Source organism: Cucurbita pepo, chromosome 6, assembly GCF_057944985.1.
Source record: "Cucurbita pepo subsp. pepo isolate OVF chromosome 6, ASM5794498v1, whole genome shotgun sequence".
NCBI classification, from domain to species: domain Eukaryota; kingdom Viridiplantae; phylum Streptophyta; class Magnoliopsida; order Cucurbitales; family Cucurbitaceae; genus Cucurbita; species Cucurbita pepo.
Window position 1 is genome coordinate 14,479,407 of NC_141803.1, and position 16,385 is coordinate 14,495,791.

General features: G+C 37.7%; 1 protein-coding gene across 1 annotated transcript; it reads left to right on the forward strand.

Annotated features, from left to right (window-relative positions):
- Positions 1–2,578: 2,578 nt before the first annotated feature.
- On the forward strand, positions 2,579–5,556 carry ACD11 (Glycolipid transfer protein (GLTP) family protein). Its single transcript, XM_023680834.2, has 4 exons — positions 2,579–2,858; positions 3,938–4,110; positions 4,949–5,094; positions 5,266–5,556. The coding sequence occupies exons 1-4, from the start codon at positions 2,664–2,666 to the stop codon at positions 5,370–5,372; spliced, it is 621 nt and encodes a 206-aa protein (XP_023536602.2). The 5' UTR covers positions 2,579–2,663; the 3' UTR covers positions 5,373–5,556.
- The last annotated feature ends 10,829 nt before the right edge of the window (positions 5,557–16,385 follow it).

The following is a 16,385-nucleotide window of genomic DNA, read 5'->3' on the forward strand; positions in this document are numbered from 1 at the left end:
GGTATTAGAGCCAGGTGTCGGGCGACGTGCTAGCGAGGAGGCTGTTCCCTGAAGGGGGTAGACACGAGGCAGTGTGCCAGTAAGAACGTTGGGCCTCGAAGGGGGGTGGATTTGGTGGTGGTCCCACATCAAATGGAGAAAAGAATGAGTGTTAGTGACGACACTGAAACCTGAAGGTATCTCACATTGGTTGGGGAGGAGAATAAAACACCCTTTATAAGGGTGTGGAAACTTTTCCTTAGCAGACGCGTTTTAAAGCCTTGAAGAGAAGCCAGGAAGGAAAATCACAAAGAGGACAATATCTACTATGGTGGGCCTAGGGCGTTACAAATGGTATCAGAGCCAGGCGTCGGTCGATGTGTCAGCCAGGAGGTTGTTCCTCGAAGGGGGGTAGACACGAGGCAGTGTGACAGTAAGGACGTTGGGCCCCGAAGGGGGTGGATTTGGTGGTGGTCCCACATCGATTGGAGAAAGGAACGAGTGCCAACAAGGACGCTGAGCCCGGAAGGTATCTCAAGGTGTGAAAACCTTTCCGTAGCATATACGTTTTAAAGCCTTGAGCGAAAGCCCGAAAGTGAAAGCCCAAAGACGACAATATTACATCAAAGTTAGGCTACCAAGTTGTATTAATAAGTTTGAAGTATTGTCGAAATTATTCATATAATCTTAACTATATAGTGACATATTTGGAAACTATTCTTATGAACTCGTCACATTATATTAAAAATGAATTTGGACCACAAAACGTCAGTAGATATTCTATTCTTTTACAAAGTCTTCTTAACTAGGGTTTGAAATGCTAAGGTATGTGATTGTCTCTCGAAAGAAAATCCTCAAGAAATTAAAGAGCTCGAGAGAGACTTTTGAGCGAGATGCGTGAGAATGTTTCAAATTTTTTTTTATTATTACAAGCTAGCATAAATTAATTAATTAAATTATTTAATTAATCAATTTTCAGTTATTAACCATGGGTCATTCTACTATAGATTTATAGTGGAACTCTTATGCACGGTGAGTTAGTTCGTAATTATAGTTGAATTAAAAATTCATCTCACTCTCGGACTTATATTTTATACCTGAAATACCATTAATCCTTTAACGTTTTTTTTTTTTTAATGATCTAACGATGAACTAAGTATCTCTTGGGCCAAAGAGGGTCTAACCCTATCGTTCAAATCCTAATATTTCTTGAAATTATGTTCCTAGCTCCCTAATTGGTGAAGTCTCTAAAATTGTAAGCTTACTTAATCTGTACAAATGTACAAAAGTTATAATGGCTCATGCAAATCAATACGTCTCACCTACAAGAGTTCATAATTAGAGATGTTCTATTATAGTCGAATGGATATATATAGGGGTATACATGGTCCGGGTTGGGTCGGGTTGAGAAATTTTTTTTACCCAATCCAAAAGTTTGGGTTGGTTAGATTGGTAACCCAACCCAACCCGAAATTTTCTAGTTGGATTCGGGCTGTTAAAAAAAATTATTTTTTTAAAAAAAGTTTTATTTATCCACGATTTTATAACAAAATCTTCAAACCGATTGAAACTAATTTTTTATCCATACCATTTTGTGTCTACTATTTTAAGGGTTAAAATAAAAATAATAAAATAATCAAAATAATATAAAAGAAATAAATAATAAATAATATAAAAATAATAAAATAATCAAAATAATATAAAAGAAATAAAAACAAAATAATAAAAAGAATTATAAAAGAAATGATATGACTATGAAATGTTAGTAATGTGTTATGTTGATGTTTTGACACGTGTTACGATGTGACGTACTGCTGATACGATATATGTTATGGTATAACACGTTTAACAATACAATACATGTTGTGACGTGTTTTATGATATGATACGTACATGATATGGTATGATACGTCGAAAGACATGTTATGTGCATGATATGAAATAAGACCAAGTATGATATGAATTATACGAGATTCAACCCCGATACATGCCTTAAAGACTATGTTGTAAAATGATATGATATGAAGTAAAACAAAAAGGGGTTGTTTTACATGATAATGAATGCAAATGTTGGGATCTCATACATCATTATGTGTTCATGCATCGAGGGATTCCCCTCTTTTTATGATGGCACGAACGCGTATGCTATGAGACAAGAAAATGATTATTATATTTGTTATAATATTGCGACGGTCGCTGTTCTTAATAGGTGTCCGACAACAACAGCTCCAGAGAATGCTAGCCCGACCAAGGGGCTCAGGAGGTGTGCAAACCGACTGGTGGGTCCCTACTCGCACGTGTTGGCTGTGTGTAGACAGTAAATACACATCCAATTATCTATTTAGGGTAGCTGCTTAAGGAAATATAGACTGAAAGTCTATGGCAGTGTTCTAGGGTCGTTACAATAGCGACTTTAGACTATAGAGTAGTTACAATAAGAGTTATAAATTGACATTAAACTTCAAATTATCGTTCAATTATGGTGTTTGTTGAAAAAAAAAAAACTTTATCCACGTGGCAAGACTCGGGTCGGATCAGGAAGCAATGTCAACCCATAAAATCAGACCCGCCCCGAACAATTTTATATTCTAGACGGCAGGCTGCGTCAACTACAGGCAAAGAACATTCGGAGCACCGACTCAGGCAAACTGCCCGGAGTGAGAGACGGGCACCTTCGTCTTTAGATGGCGGACCTGAACGTCGGCGAGAAGCCGCTGCGAAACATTTCAGAGTCGTTCAAAGCCCTTGCCGCCACTGTAAATGCTGAAACCACCGCGGTCGAGGTTGCGCCGTTTTCTCGCGCCTGCTCCTTTATTTCGCCTCTTTTTGGCTGCTTGGGCATCGCATTCAAATTCGCGGAAATGGACTATGTTGCCAAGGTATTTTTACTAGTTCCTATCTCAATTATCGAAGTGTTTGCCGCTGTTTGATCCAGAGGAACTGTAGAAGATGAATTTCTGTAAATTTGATTCTAAAATTTCCAGGCCTGGTTCTTCTTTTACTCTTTAATCTTTGTAGTTTCGCTCCTATAGATGATTAGCAGTTTCTGTTCGTCCATTTTGATTGATTAATGTAAAAGAATGCATGAAAATCTGGAAATTTCTTTGAGATCTACAAATTTTTATTTGTTGCCCTAGCAGTTGATTTTGTGGTTTCAATACAATATTATCGAAACTTGTTTGAAATTGACTTGTATTGTATTTAATGAGTGCTCAAATTGAGCATAATTCAATTGCGCCTGTATTCTATTTTTAGTGTAACTGGCTTGGAAGACAAATGGTTGGTATGCTATTGGGATGAACACAGACTCTCCACCATGCCATAGTATTGTCAACTTCGAGCATAAGTTCTACCTTGTGCATAAGTTCTACCTTGTGGAGAGAGTATTCATTGATTATAAACCCATGATTATTCTCTAAATTAGCCGACGTGGGACTTTCATCCAACACCTCCCCTTGAACAAAGTACACCTCCCCTTAATCGAGGCTCAACTCCTTTTTCTTTTGGAGTCTTAGTCATTTTTTACTATGCCTTCGAGGTGGGAGGCTTGACTCCTTTTTCTTTTGGAGTTCTTATTTGAGGATTCTATTGACATGGCTAAGGGCATGACTCTGATACTATGTTAGATGAACACGACTCTTCACAATGGTATGATATTGTCCACTTCGAGCATAATCTCTCATGACTTTGCTTTGGGCTTCTCCAAAAGGCCTCAACCCAATGAAGAGAGTATTCCTTGATTATAAACCCATGATCATTCCCTAAATTAGCCGATGTGGGACTTTGGCGACTCCACTGGGGACAATATCATTCCCTAAAGCAAACCCATGAGAGCTTATGCTTGAAGTGGACAATATCATACCATTGTGGAGATTCGTGTTGATCTAACACTATTTACATTACCAATTTGTTTCTCCATGTTTGAGGTTTGATTACTCATTGACTAAACTGTGAACAGGTTAATGATCTCGTAGAATCATCTAAGTCAATTGCATCTCTACAAGTGTTGGTGGAGAAAGATATTGAATCTGACTGTGTGAGGAAAGCTGGTAGCCATTCAAGAAATCTCTTGAGAGTGAAGCGCGGGATCGACATGGTTAGAGTACTCTTCGAGCAAATTTTAATCACAGAGTATGTATATCAGTCGCTTTAATGTGTTACCCTTTGCTTTGGTCATCTCTCTTTCAATATTTTAATGAACTGTTTGCTTCTATTGAATCTTTCTTGCTCTAATTTGGGCAAGTCCTAAGGCAGTTTGACTAAAAGATGTAGTAGACTCAAGATATTCTGTTTCCATTTGAAGCTAGAGTAAAGCCATCATTCATGTCCTCTAGAAACCTGATTAGTGATTGCAATTTACAATTAATGCAACATTTCCACTACCCTATCATCATCGTTAAATTAAACCTGATGTATTCGTCCCGACCCTCCACAATAGTATGATATTGTCCACTTTGAGCATAAACTCTCATGGCTTTGCTTTTGGGTTTCCCCAAAATGCCTCGTACCAATGGAGATAGTATTCCTTACTTATAAATCCATGATCTTCCTCTTAATTAGCCATTGTGGGACTACTTCTCTCAGTAATCCTCAACAATCCTCATTTCGAACAAAGTATAGAGCCTCCCATAAGGCCTCTTTCTCTGGAGCTCTCAAACAACCTCCCCTTGATCGAGGCTCGACTCCTTATCTGGAGCCCTCAAACAAAGTACACCCTTTGTTCAACACTTGAGTCACCTTTGTCTACCCCTTCGAGGCTCACAACTTCTTATTGATCGAGCTAAGTTAAGGGCATGACTCCAATACCATGTTAGGCATCCCGACCCACTACAATGGTGGTTTCCCCAAAAGACCTCATACCAACGGACGGAGATAATATTCCTTACTTATAAACTCATGATCTTTCTCTTTATTAGCCATTGTGGTTTTGTTTGCAAACATGTTGAACAATGATTCCTGATTATGGCAGAGGTAATTCCTTGAGAGATCCAGCTTCCAAAGCATATGCACAGGTATTTGCTCCTCACCATGGGTGGGCAATCAGAAAAGCTGTTGGGGCAGGGATGTATGCTCTTCCTTCGAAGGCACAACTGCTGAGGAAGCTCAATGAAGATGGTAAGTAGCATTAGTCAATCGATGAATGTGTATATTGAACAAGATTTTGATCATGACATCAAATATATGCCTAAATTATTCTAAACACTGAATCCAGTTATTGAATTGATATGCAATTTTTATGACCTGATTTCTTAGTACTCTTGTTTTGATATCATATTTTTCATTCAGAGGCCTCAGCCAGAATCTTCATGCAAGATTATGTGGCCGCTTCTGCTCCTGTGATTCAGTATGTTGAAAAGCTCTTCTTCTCCAGAGATTTGGGCATAGATTGGTAACATATGAACTAAAAATCCATAATCTTAATAATTTCGAGTACTCTATATGTAATCTACGAATGATTCATGTCTTTTCCATCTCCCCCAAAATATAAAAAAAATAAGAAATGCACTCAACTAGATATCTTCCCTTTGGTGGCTTTTATTGAACTATAAAATATCCATGATTGCATGAAGTTGTGTATACTCGTCTGATAATTATCCTTGGAAGTGAAATTCTCTTAGTGCTTTGGTTAGGTTGGATTTGACTTTTTCTTTTTTCTCGTTTGATTTGGATTGAATTTTTGAAAAATTGAAAATTTGGTTTAGTTTGTAGGTTGATATATTTTTTTTTTGTTGGATCAACTCAACGAGCCTGAAAATATGGTTACAACTTAACCTAACTTTACCCTACTTTTAAAAACATTAAGAATGTTTAATGTTTAGAGTATATGTTAGTGATGTATTATGATTCGTAAAGTTTTTGTATTTGAATTTTATGAGATTTTACTATGGATAAGTAAAATCTTTAAATAATTTTAAATAAAGTTCGATAACCCAACCAACTTAGGTTGCATGTAGAATTATTCAAGCTTGACATGATCCATCTTTGCTTGTGGAGTGATTTGAATCTCAAGTAAGTGTTCTTTCTTTGAGATATTTGATCAATAAGGTAATCTGAATTATACTTGCTATCGTTCCAACACCTTAAAGTGACCTCCCACCCCTCGGCCATGCTCTGAACGTGGAGACGGAGAAAAACGGGAGGGAGGGTGGGAGGGAGTATTAACAATGCGACAAAGGTGAGTTTCCACGCCTTAAAAGTGTTAAAAGTGGGTTTTAGATGGTTTTGGATTCTCATAGATCTATGCATTTTAGGTGAAGAGGAAGGATAATCGACGAAGGATTGAAGGAAAATGGCAAGACACCGACGTCAGAGACAGTTTTAGAAAGAGAGAGAAAGCCATCGAAGATTATCGTTCGAACCGGGTAAGGAAGACAAAGTCCTTGGACTTCGGGTCGAACAAGGATCCGTTAATCCAGTACTCGCTTCAGCCCAAACCACCAACCCGCAGTCTAAATGCTCACGGCACAAACCACACCAGCCTACAACACAGAACCAAACCAAGACCCGCATCAAGTCCAGTACCGCGCCTGCAGCCCGATTGCCACCCAAGTTCTCGAGGCCCAAACTATTGGCCTAGAACCCAGATCAGCCCAATCACACAGTCGACCCAACCAAACGGCTGAAGTCCACAACCCGCGCCTCGACTCAAAGTCGCCTGCACATGCATCGACCCTGATTGTGCCATATGGCACACTTGCAGCGTGACACCCCTTTGACTCAGTCTGCTCGACTCTACTTCACGGCTTAGAATTGGCCCCTCTTGACTCGATAAAGAAAAATCGGCCATTTTTATTGTTTTGTCCGTGTCGAAGTTGAATTTGACCTTGTTTAAGGCAAGTAAGGTCCGTATAAGGGTAAAATTGTAGCAGATCAGACAAAAAAAAAAAAAAAAGTCAGAGGCGTCTGTGGTCGCCGGTGAGACACAAAAATTCCAGGGAACGTCGGAGTTTTTGTTCTCACACGACCCCGCCCAACTTCTTGATCACTACAACACCAAACCCTAGACTTTAGCCACCTCAGAACCACCTAAAATAATAAAAAAAAAATGGTGAGACAACGAGATAGACAATGAAACCGACGACACTCCAGTGAAGTGAACTTATATGAAACCGACGTTGAAACCTCCGATTTACGCTACAAAAATCATTCGGAGACATGTACACACACTAGGGATAGATTTCGACACTTCATACACGTTGTACACCATCGAAGGAGGAAGTTAGAACCTCGGGTTTTCGGATCTCCCTAGATATGGAAGCTTTCGGCCTATACGAGCCAAACAAATGCCATAAACGGGAAGAAGAGGAAGAGGAGACTCGGAAATGAAAGACAAATGAGGAAGTTGAAAACGACGTTATCGAAGAGAGAAAATTCGTCGAAACTTTTTATGGTAATTGGGCGAAGAAGACGAATCCCGACCCAAACCAGAAACCAACCTAGTCGAGTCCAATACCCGCGACCTAGTCGCCTCGGCCAAACCCAAAAAACCCAATCCGCACCTCGGCCTAATCCATCAGTCACGACTCAAAACCACAACCAAGAATTGACCCGAGAACCTGCAAACGACCCACAAACCGAAATCTAAAAAGCCAACCTGAGGGTCCAACCCATCCAAAGCCCAAACCCACTCGGCCCAACGAAATAACCCTCGGCCCAGATAAAATCCCCCGAAGCCCAACAATAGAACTCAGCCTAGAACCCGTGACCGAAGCCCGACCTGTGCCTCGACCCGACTTCAACCTGCACACGCGACCGCTTCTAGTTGCACCACGTGTCAGCGTTTGGCGGAAAGTCCCCTTTGGCTGTGGTGGCTCGCGACAGCTCCTCGATGTATTTGGCTCAGGAAACCTATTTTCGACCTATTTGGTACCGTTTCGACCCTTCTGACTTGATTTCGACCCCGTTTAAGTTAAAATAGGTTATTTCAAGGTCGTATTTCACAAATTTCAAGTTGGAATTTAATTATGTTGTGAAATACTAGCATAGGTGTCGAACGATCCAATAAGAACCAACCACCGACGAAAGCGTAGGATGCATACAAGGAGCTAGGAGCTTACATATATATTTTTTAGGGAGTACGTTGGCTAAGGCCTACCAAGTAAGTTGCTCTACCGTCGTAGGTTATGCAATTGTATGCTATTTGTTGGCATGTGCCAGTGGATTCGCACGTGTCATAAATTGTATATTAGACTGTTACGATTTAATACGTAAAAGTATGTAATGTGAGTGTATGTTGTTTTTGAAATGATTGATGTGCGATATAATGTGACGTGATGTGTTGTGATTAGAATGTTTATGTGATCGTTGAGATGTTTTTTGTATGAATCGCATGTCATAATATGTTATAATGAAAGCATGAATTGTGATGTTATGTTCCTTAAATTGTATGTAAACAACATGATATGTATGACATGAAATCACAATCTATAGCATAAAATATAACTCCATTAGAATTATGCATGATAGGAGGACTGAGAAATGAGAAGTAATATGATATGAATGAAATGGATAGCGGGGTTATATTTAATAATGTTGAAAATGGAAAAATATTGGGACCTCATGCATTATGTATATTCATGCATTGGGGATATACCCCTATTCCATCACGAGGGTACGGATGCATACACCACTAGGCAGGTGAAGTATCGTTATGTTTTACATAATGCTGCCGTGACGGTTACTAATTCTAATGGGCGTCCGGCATAAAAAGCTACTAGAGCAGGGTCGCCCGACAAGAAAAGGGGCCCACCGGTGTGGAAACTAACTGGTGAACCCATACTCGCACGTATGAGCTGTGTGTAGAGTATATGGTACACATCCAAGCTACCCGTTAGGATAGTGTCGTAGGAAAATAGACTGATATGATAGGTCCCGTCATTGCATTTGCATGTTCTTGTTGCATAACCCCGATAGGGAGTCGTTTCCTGAGTATTCTTAAAATACTCAAGCCTCGTACTACTATATTTTCAGATAAAGGCAAGGCACCCATGTGAGACCGACGGAAGCATCGAAAATCTTGTGCCCGTGGCACATGCATAGGATAAATTGCTTTCCAATTTAATAGTTTAGGTTAATATAGGTTGAGTTGTAGTTGCATTCATAGTATAGGTTAGTATAGGTTGAATTTTATTTGCATTATTAGTATAGGTTAGTACAGGTTGAATTGTAATTGCATTAATAAACTCTAGGTTAGCATAGGGTGTTTAATTCAACATTGTTTTTCTTTTCTTTCCCTTATATTTGTTTATTCGGAGGCAATATAGGAGGTATGAATTAATGTCGAAACTATAAAGTGTCCATTAAAGTAATTTCACATTAAATGTAAGGTTAGAAGTATAATAATGACCTTAGATTAAATAGGAAAAATTTAGGGTCGTACAAAAATTCTCAATTTAGAATTATTAAGTTACTAACGAAACGGAACAGACATTCCCATAGGAAACGACAACCGGCGATAATTTGGAGCATTTTCGAGGAACGGGAGCAAACGTAATCGAGCTAGAGAGAATGTTGGCTAAGGCGAACCAAGTAAGTGGCACTATAGTCGTTGGTTATAATTGTGTGTTGTATGATGACATGTGTCTGTGGTCGTACATGTCATAGGCTCGTATATGCAAATTGTTGTGAAATGATATGTATATGATGTGATTGATATATTGTATTTGATGAATTGCTATGTTTTAGGATATGATATGCTATGATATGATATGTTGACATCATGCTCGAGATATATTATGTGACTGTTATAATATATGATATGATACATGCACAATATGGATTTGTTATGTCCGAACGCATGAAAATGTTATGATATGATTTATATGTTACATGAATGATATGCTATGATTGACATGTAAACTGACGAACTAGCATGATATACAATCTGAAAGTTATGATAAATGACATGAAAAATGTTATGATAAATGATATGATATGAACAAGACGCTAGCGGAGTTGTATTAAATGATAATGAAAATAAAAAAAATGTTAGAACCTCATGCATAATTGTGAGCTCATGCATCAGGGGATACCGTGCCTGCAGGGGGCATTTATTATGTTTATTATAATGCTGCTGTGACGGTCGCTACTCCTAACGGGTGTCCGACATCAACAACTACCAGAGAATACTCGCCTGACCAAAAAGGTGTCCAAGAGGTGTGCGAATCGACTGGTGGGTCCATGCTCGCACGTGTAGATTGTGTGTAGGAAAATTAAGTACACATCCAAGTTGTTCGTTAGGATAGTCGTAGTAGGAAAATAGACTGTTACGATAGGTTCCATGCATGAGACTGTTTGTGTTTGCATTTAACCCCGATAAGTTGCCTACTGAATAGTTGTTAAAATACTCAAGACATGTGCTACTCTATTTTTCAGGTAAAGGCAAGGCTTTCCTATACGGTTTACGGTAACATCGCAACTACGAGACTGTGACACATGCTTAGGATAGTTTCATAATTTAAATTTAGTAGACTATAGATTAGTGTAGGTTAGTTGCATTTTCAATTAGTAGCGTATACGTTAATAATAGAGCATTTTATTTTACATTGTTTTTCTTTTTATTTCAACCTGTATTAGTTTGTTTAAGGTTAATTTTATTATAAAGTTTCAATTGAATTATTTTTGCACTAAATGTTCATGATATGTATACAGCAGCGACCTTAGGTTAAGTAGAAAATTTAAGGTCGTTACAAATTCTTTATCATTAAGTCTAAGTGTTCTTACCTTCCCTTTACAATTTTATATAGTTTAGATTGCATGTTTAGAATCATTTAAGCTAGAGATGATCAATCTATCTTGTGGAGTGATTCGAATCTCAAACAAAGGTTCTTGTCTTGAGATATTCGATCAACAAGTTAATCTGAATCTTACTTCTCTTACAGTAATTTGAATCTTACTTCTGTTACAGTAATTTCTTATCATTTTGTATCAGAGCTTTCCTTGTGGGTCGATTCTATAACATTTGGTATCATAGCATTAATACTCTCATTTGCGAATGAGATTGTAACTTCACTTTTTTACGGTTGTGAATCGATTTTCGTGCAAAAGAGTTACATCTTAGTGAAGTTAAATCTATTCCAAAATTTCATCCTTATCAAAATTGTTTAAATCCTTGGAATTTCATTTCCATTCGTTTCATATCCAAATCTTCTTTGATTTTTGAATATTTTCATAAGCTTATAGTTTGCTTTGTTGTATTCACGTGCTACCACTTATTGGATTGCAAATTGAGTTGGCTTCTCCACGAGAATTAGAGTGTTCAGACATGAGCGACTTAAACTACTTGAATGTAAACATGTGAGTGAGTGTTGTGAGGTCTTTGCATTTTCTTCACTTATTTTTGCAACATCATTTCACACAAAGATTCGAGGACGAACCTTCTCGAAGAAGGAGAAAATGATATGAACTAAGACATCTCGATCATGCAATATCAATGCCACGTTAAAAAGAATCAAGCTTCATTTATGCAACAAAGGCTTCAAGATACTTCAAGTGGAGCTTTATTTATTCTTAGATGGTTACAAACATTTTATGGATGATGATTTAGAATTATGGTGTTTCTTTAATGTATTTTAAGACTTATTTACATAGTGACTAATTATGGTCATAGAATATAGTTACAACTCTTCGAATGACTCATGGAAGGTAGGGGTATGCACTCAACCCGACAACCCGGACCAACCCAACTTGAACTATAAGGGTTGGGTTAGGTTGGATTAGCAATTCAAGTTGGGTTGGGTTCATTTTTTCTGAATCAGAATTGATTTGGTTCGGTTTCGAGATCGTGGGACAAAACCTTCAGGTTGACCCAAGCCAAACAAAAATATATAAAATATATTAAGAACCTTATAGTAATTATTGTTTTTTGTTTTTGTTTTTGTTTTTTTGTAAATAATTATAGATTGACTTGGGTTTGTTTGTGAACTTTTATATATTTTTATCTAAAATTGTATCATAATAATTATAAATTATGGATAAATAAAAAAAATTTTAAAATTTAATTTTTTTAACCACTCGACAACCCAACCCGAAAATAGAGGGTTGGGTTGGGTTGGGTTGTGAAAATTTTCGAGTTGGATTGGGTTACCAATCCAACCAGGCCGAACTTTTGAGTTTGGTAAAAAACATCCCTCAACTTAACCCGTACTATGTACACCCCTAATGGAAAGTTAATGTTTTTAATGCATATTTTGCCCAAATTAATGGTTGGAAAATTCCATGGGCAAAATATAACTATCCCTATTTTAATGCATAACATCACACTTTTGATTAAATGTCAAAATGTTAAATCAATACACAAATATCATACCAAATGAGCAATTTTAAGGTTAAACATGCATTGGATCGAAAAACAATGTATCGAAACAAGAACACATATTCTCGAGTATAGCGGTTTTTTTTTTTTTTTAAAAAATCAGTTGTACAAAAACGTACTTTTCACCCTTAAGAAAGTCAATGTAGACAAAATTGTACATTAGATGATGATATACAATATCTGAAAATAGAACAAGATTAGAAACTTATAGAAGTATGAGTTTCAAGAGCTTCTCGACAAACTAAAAAACGGAACTACATGAAAAATTTTAAAAATAAATTTAAAAGGAACGCAAAAGGAAACGTATATTCGATCTTGAGCCTAGAGCCCTGATACAAAATGATAAGAAATCAATCAAGAGAAAGCTTTGAAACCAAATGATAAAGAATTAACACAAAGAAAAGCTCTGATACCAAATGATAAGGAATCACTCCAAGGAAAATAAGATTTAGGTTACCTTGTTAATCAAATATCTCGAGGTAAGAACACTTGTTTGAGATTTGAATCACTCCACAGACAAGATTTAGATTACCTTTTGTACATGGATTTCTTTAGAATAACAATTTAGATAATCACTTGCAAACGTGAATATTTGGTTGACTTATCACTCTCAAATACTTAGCCACTATGGAGTCTACTCCCAGAACATCAATAGACCAGTGTAAGTTCAATTATGAGTGGCACAACTAATCTCATGATTCTTTAATAGTAAATATAAGATAGAACACTAACCTTCTATGTCACAGCCCACAACGGCTGGATTAACAAATTATGCAATGAAAACATGTAAAAAGTGTCGAAATTACAGAAAATTATTTAGCTATGTAGAAAATTTAAAATCAAAACAAAATATTCCAAGTAGTGTATGTGTTTCATGAAAAAGTATGTATATGGATTACAAAAATGTAAAAAAAAAAAAAAAATAAACATGAACATTTATAGACTCCTAGATGCCTCGGGACACTCCTTTGTGGCTTTAAGACTCCACATGTGCTCCCGCCTCGAACCATGACATCATTCACCTGAAAAAAAAAAAAAAAAGTAGAAAGGAATGAATATAAAAATATTCAGTAAGTAGGCTCTTTTTGCATTCTTATCTTAGTAGGTATCCATGGTCTTATCTCGAGGTTCTAGGGAGTGCGAACTAAGGTACAACTCTCTTTTCTGTATCTTAGGAGGCCTGCCCATCTTATGTAGTGGATAGTTAGTGCCCTGGAATGAGGGGCAACCTCACAATTAAAACTAGGGAGAATAATATGGCTGGATCTGAATCAATATCGCTCTCTAAACATCATCCGTGGAAGTTGGCTGGTAACCCTCCCACGGGACCATACCTCCTCTAAATTCGTGGTTCCATGCTCCCCCGCTCAGGGGCAGATTTCTACAGCCCAAAGGTCCTGTTCAGGAGACCCTTTAGCTATCACCACTAGGTCGAGCACAAGTCATACTTCCCTGTCCGACTCTACCTAGCTCAACGATCTCAATATCGGAGTTCTGTCCCACCGGTATGATATCGAAGCAGAGAGGGAAGTGGAGGTTTTGGTGACACTATCCACACTGCTTAACTCCGACAGACTACCTATAGTTATCGTGGTGTCCTACTAGTCTTTCTAGGGTGGATTCTTGGTGGCTTGGATTCATTCATCTCTAGGATTCTCACGTACGGTCTCACAAATCTGTCATGGTTTGGAGGGCTCTGGATCCGCTGGTAATCATTTTGCAGGCCTAAATGCACGGTATTGTAGTGGTATCCCAATCTAAGGTTTAATCTAGCCTACTTAGTCTCAAACACCCATAGTTTCTTCCTATTCAACAAGAAAGATAATACAAGCAATCATGCACTAGAATTAACACGTAGCATTTCATGCAATATTAACAAACATGCTCAACAAAAAGATAACGTCCATCTTCACCCGGAAAGCAGATTTCACAAGTTTCCCTTCCTCCTCATGCATACATACATTATCACAATCTCAATCTAAAAAGATTACATAATCGTTTCATATCTAGATTCCATAGAATTCCTTATTTATTTCATTTCCATGGATTCCATACTGATATACTATGTCCGGCTAGCTAGGTTTATCAAATTGGCAACATGCATGCTTATTCCAAGCGGTTCCAACAAGTACTGCTCGTGGGAATCCAAATGGTTACTTACTTGGTTGACGCGTGCCTTCCCAACCTCGAATTACTTGCTGGAAATGGTTCCAAAAATTCTAGAATTTACTTGATAGGTCCTAATTCCCATAATAATAGGGTAAGTATTGAAATCGGAGCGACAAATAAGCAAACGGAGGCCAAACGAAGGAAAAAGGATGACTCACGCACCTACACGCGCGCCTCATGCGCTCTGGAGGGACCTATATGCACAATCCTACGCGCGAGTCTTCTGCACAGTCACGGGCTGTTGCGGTCATGTCGAAGCGGTTCGTAGGCAGTTCATTTTGCGTGGTTCCTGGGTCGTGTGTGGATCGTTGGTTCAGACTTGGTTTGACCTGAATCTGTGTACCTGACGCGTTTTCACTAGCGTGTGGGACACGCCTCTCTAGCTGGAATCCACCACGTGTCGATCACGGGCTCCGTCGCAGTCCTCCGCATGTTGGAAGACGCGTGGCGGCGATCCTCTCTTTCTCTCCTCTTGCGTGTTTCCAAATTTTCCAAAACATTAAGTTTTGGTGTTTTCAATCTATTTTGTTCAGATTTTTTATCTTCCAATCTGTAATCTAAATCAACAAGTTTTTTTTTCACGTATAGTGTAGATCTCATATTCTACTTCTACAATATATTTTTCTATTTTTTTTTCTTGAATACAAAATAAATTATTGTCATCCAAAGATACGGAAAAATTCACATTTTCTATTCTTGATCGGTCCACCGTACTTCAATTAAACTCCGATTTTCGTCCCGAAAACCTTCAAAAAATCTGTGTGAATCTTCTTTTAGTTACATACCTCAACAACTCTAAATCTAACTCTCAAGAAACTCCTCAAATCTACATAAAATCAAAACAAGAATTTTGGAATCTTATCTTGTTCGTTGTTGGATTTTCTTGTCGGAATGGGTGCATCCACTATCCAAACTCCTTTTCCAGCACTGAGAGAAGTCTTGATTTAAAGTTTCTTGCCTTAGATTCGATCTACCACGTAGATTTGAGGCGGTTGGATTCTCTATCTCTTCCTCCAACCCAAAAACCTAACTTCTTCTCATTTCTTCTTTCTCCTCCCTTTTTTCTTTCTCTTTCTTCGTTGAGACTCAACTAACTAGACCCCTCAAGTAGAAGTAGGGGCAAAATGACCACTTTGCCCCTATGTTTGCCTTGCCCCTTTTTTTTTTTTAATTCTTAACTATCTCGAGCATAGTTTACTTCTTCATCTACTCGAGTTTTGATCTCCTCGGCCTACAATAAAATCTTGACTTAGTTATCGTACATGTATTTGAATCTTATGTAGGAAGGTAAGGGTCGTTTATACCTCCTAAGCTCGGGTGTTACAATAGAACAATGGTCTCAACACTACATTGTTTAATATTATGTGCCTTAAATTTTTTTTTCATCAAACACTCGTACTCTAAGAGTTTGGTATAAAGCTCATTATATAGGACCGTCAAATTGGTTTAGGGCTTATTTTGCTAGTCATTTTTTCCCTTAAATGACCTATTATGATTAGGTTATGCAATACTAGAAATTAGTCTAGGAACCTCTTCAATGATCTTGTTCATGAAAAACACTAGTTGTGGAGCATTAGTAAACCGAAAAATATCACAATAACTTCTAACGACTATGTTAAACTAGAAGAGTTTTTGTGAAACAATATCTCTCTTGACTTGTATACTTGAGTGAATCTTTATATCTAGAAGAATATATGTTCTTCCTCATTGCCTAATCAATTCTTGATATTAAAAATTTCTCGATACTTAGTTTCTAATCTTAAACTTTCCTAAAAAAATTGGGGGCCTTCCTTTGCTTATTTTTCATCAGAGTTCATCGTGCAAAACTTCCTATTTAAACTCAAGAAACTTCTGGGATAGATTAGACATGCTAATTCTTACCAAAGAAAAAAGTCCAAATTTCAAGATCTTCGCATTCTCGACC

Bases quoted from the DNA above. Each gene is read 5' to 3' on its own strand.
- ACD11 (XM_023680834.2), top strand. From the start codon at position 2,664: ATGGCGGACCTGAACGTCGGCGAGAAGCCGCTGCGAAACATTTCAGAG. The intron at 4,111-4,948 runs GTATGTATATCA...TGATTATGGCAG, and splicing joins GAGCAAATTTTAATCACAGA to AGGTAATTCCTTGAGAGATC. The intron at 5,095-5,265 runs GTAAGTAGCATT...TTTTTCATTCAG, and splicing joins GAGGAAGCTCAATGAAGATG to AGGCCTCAGCCAGAATCTTC.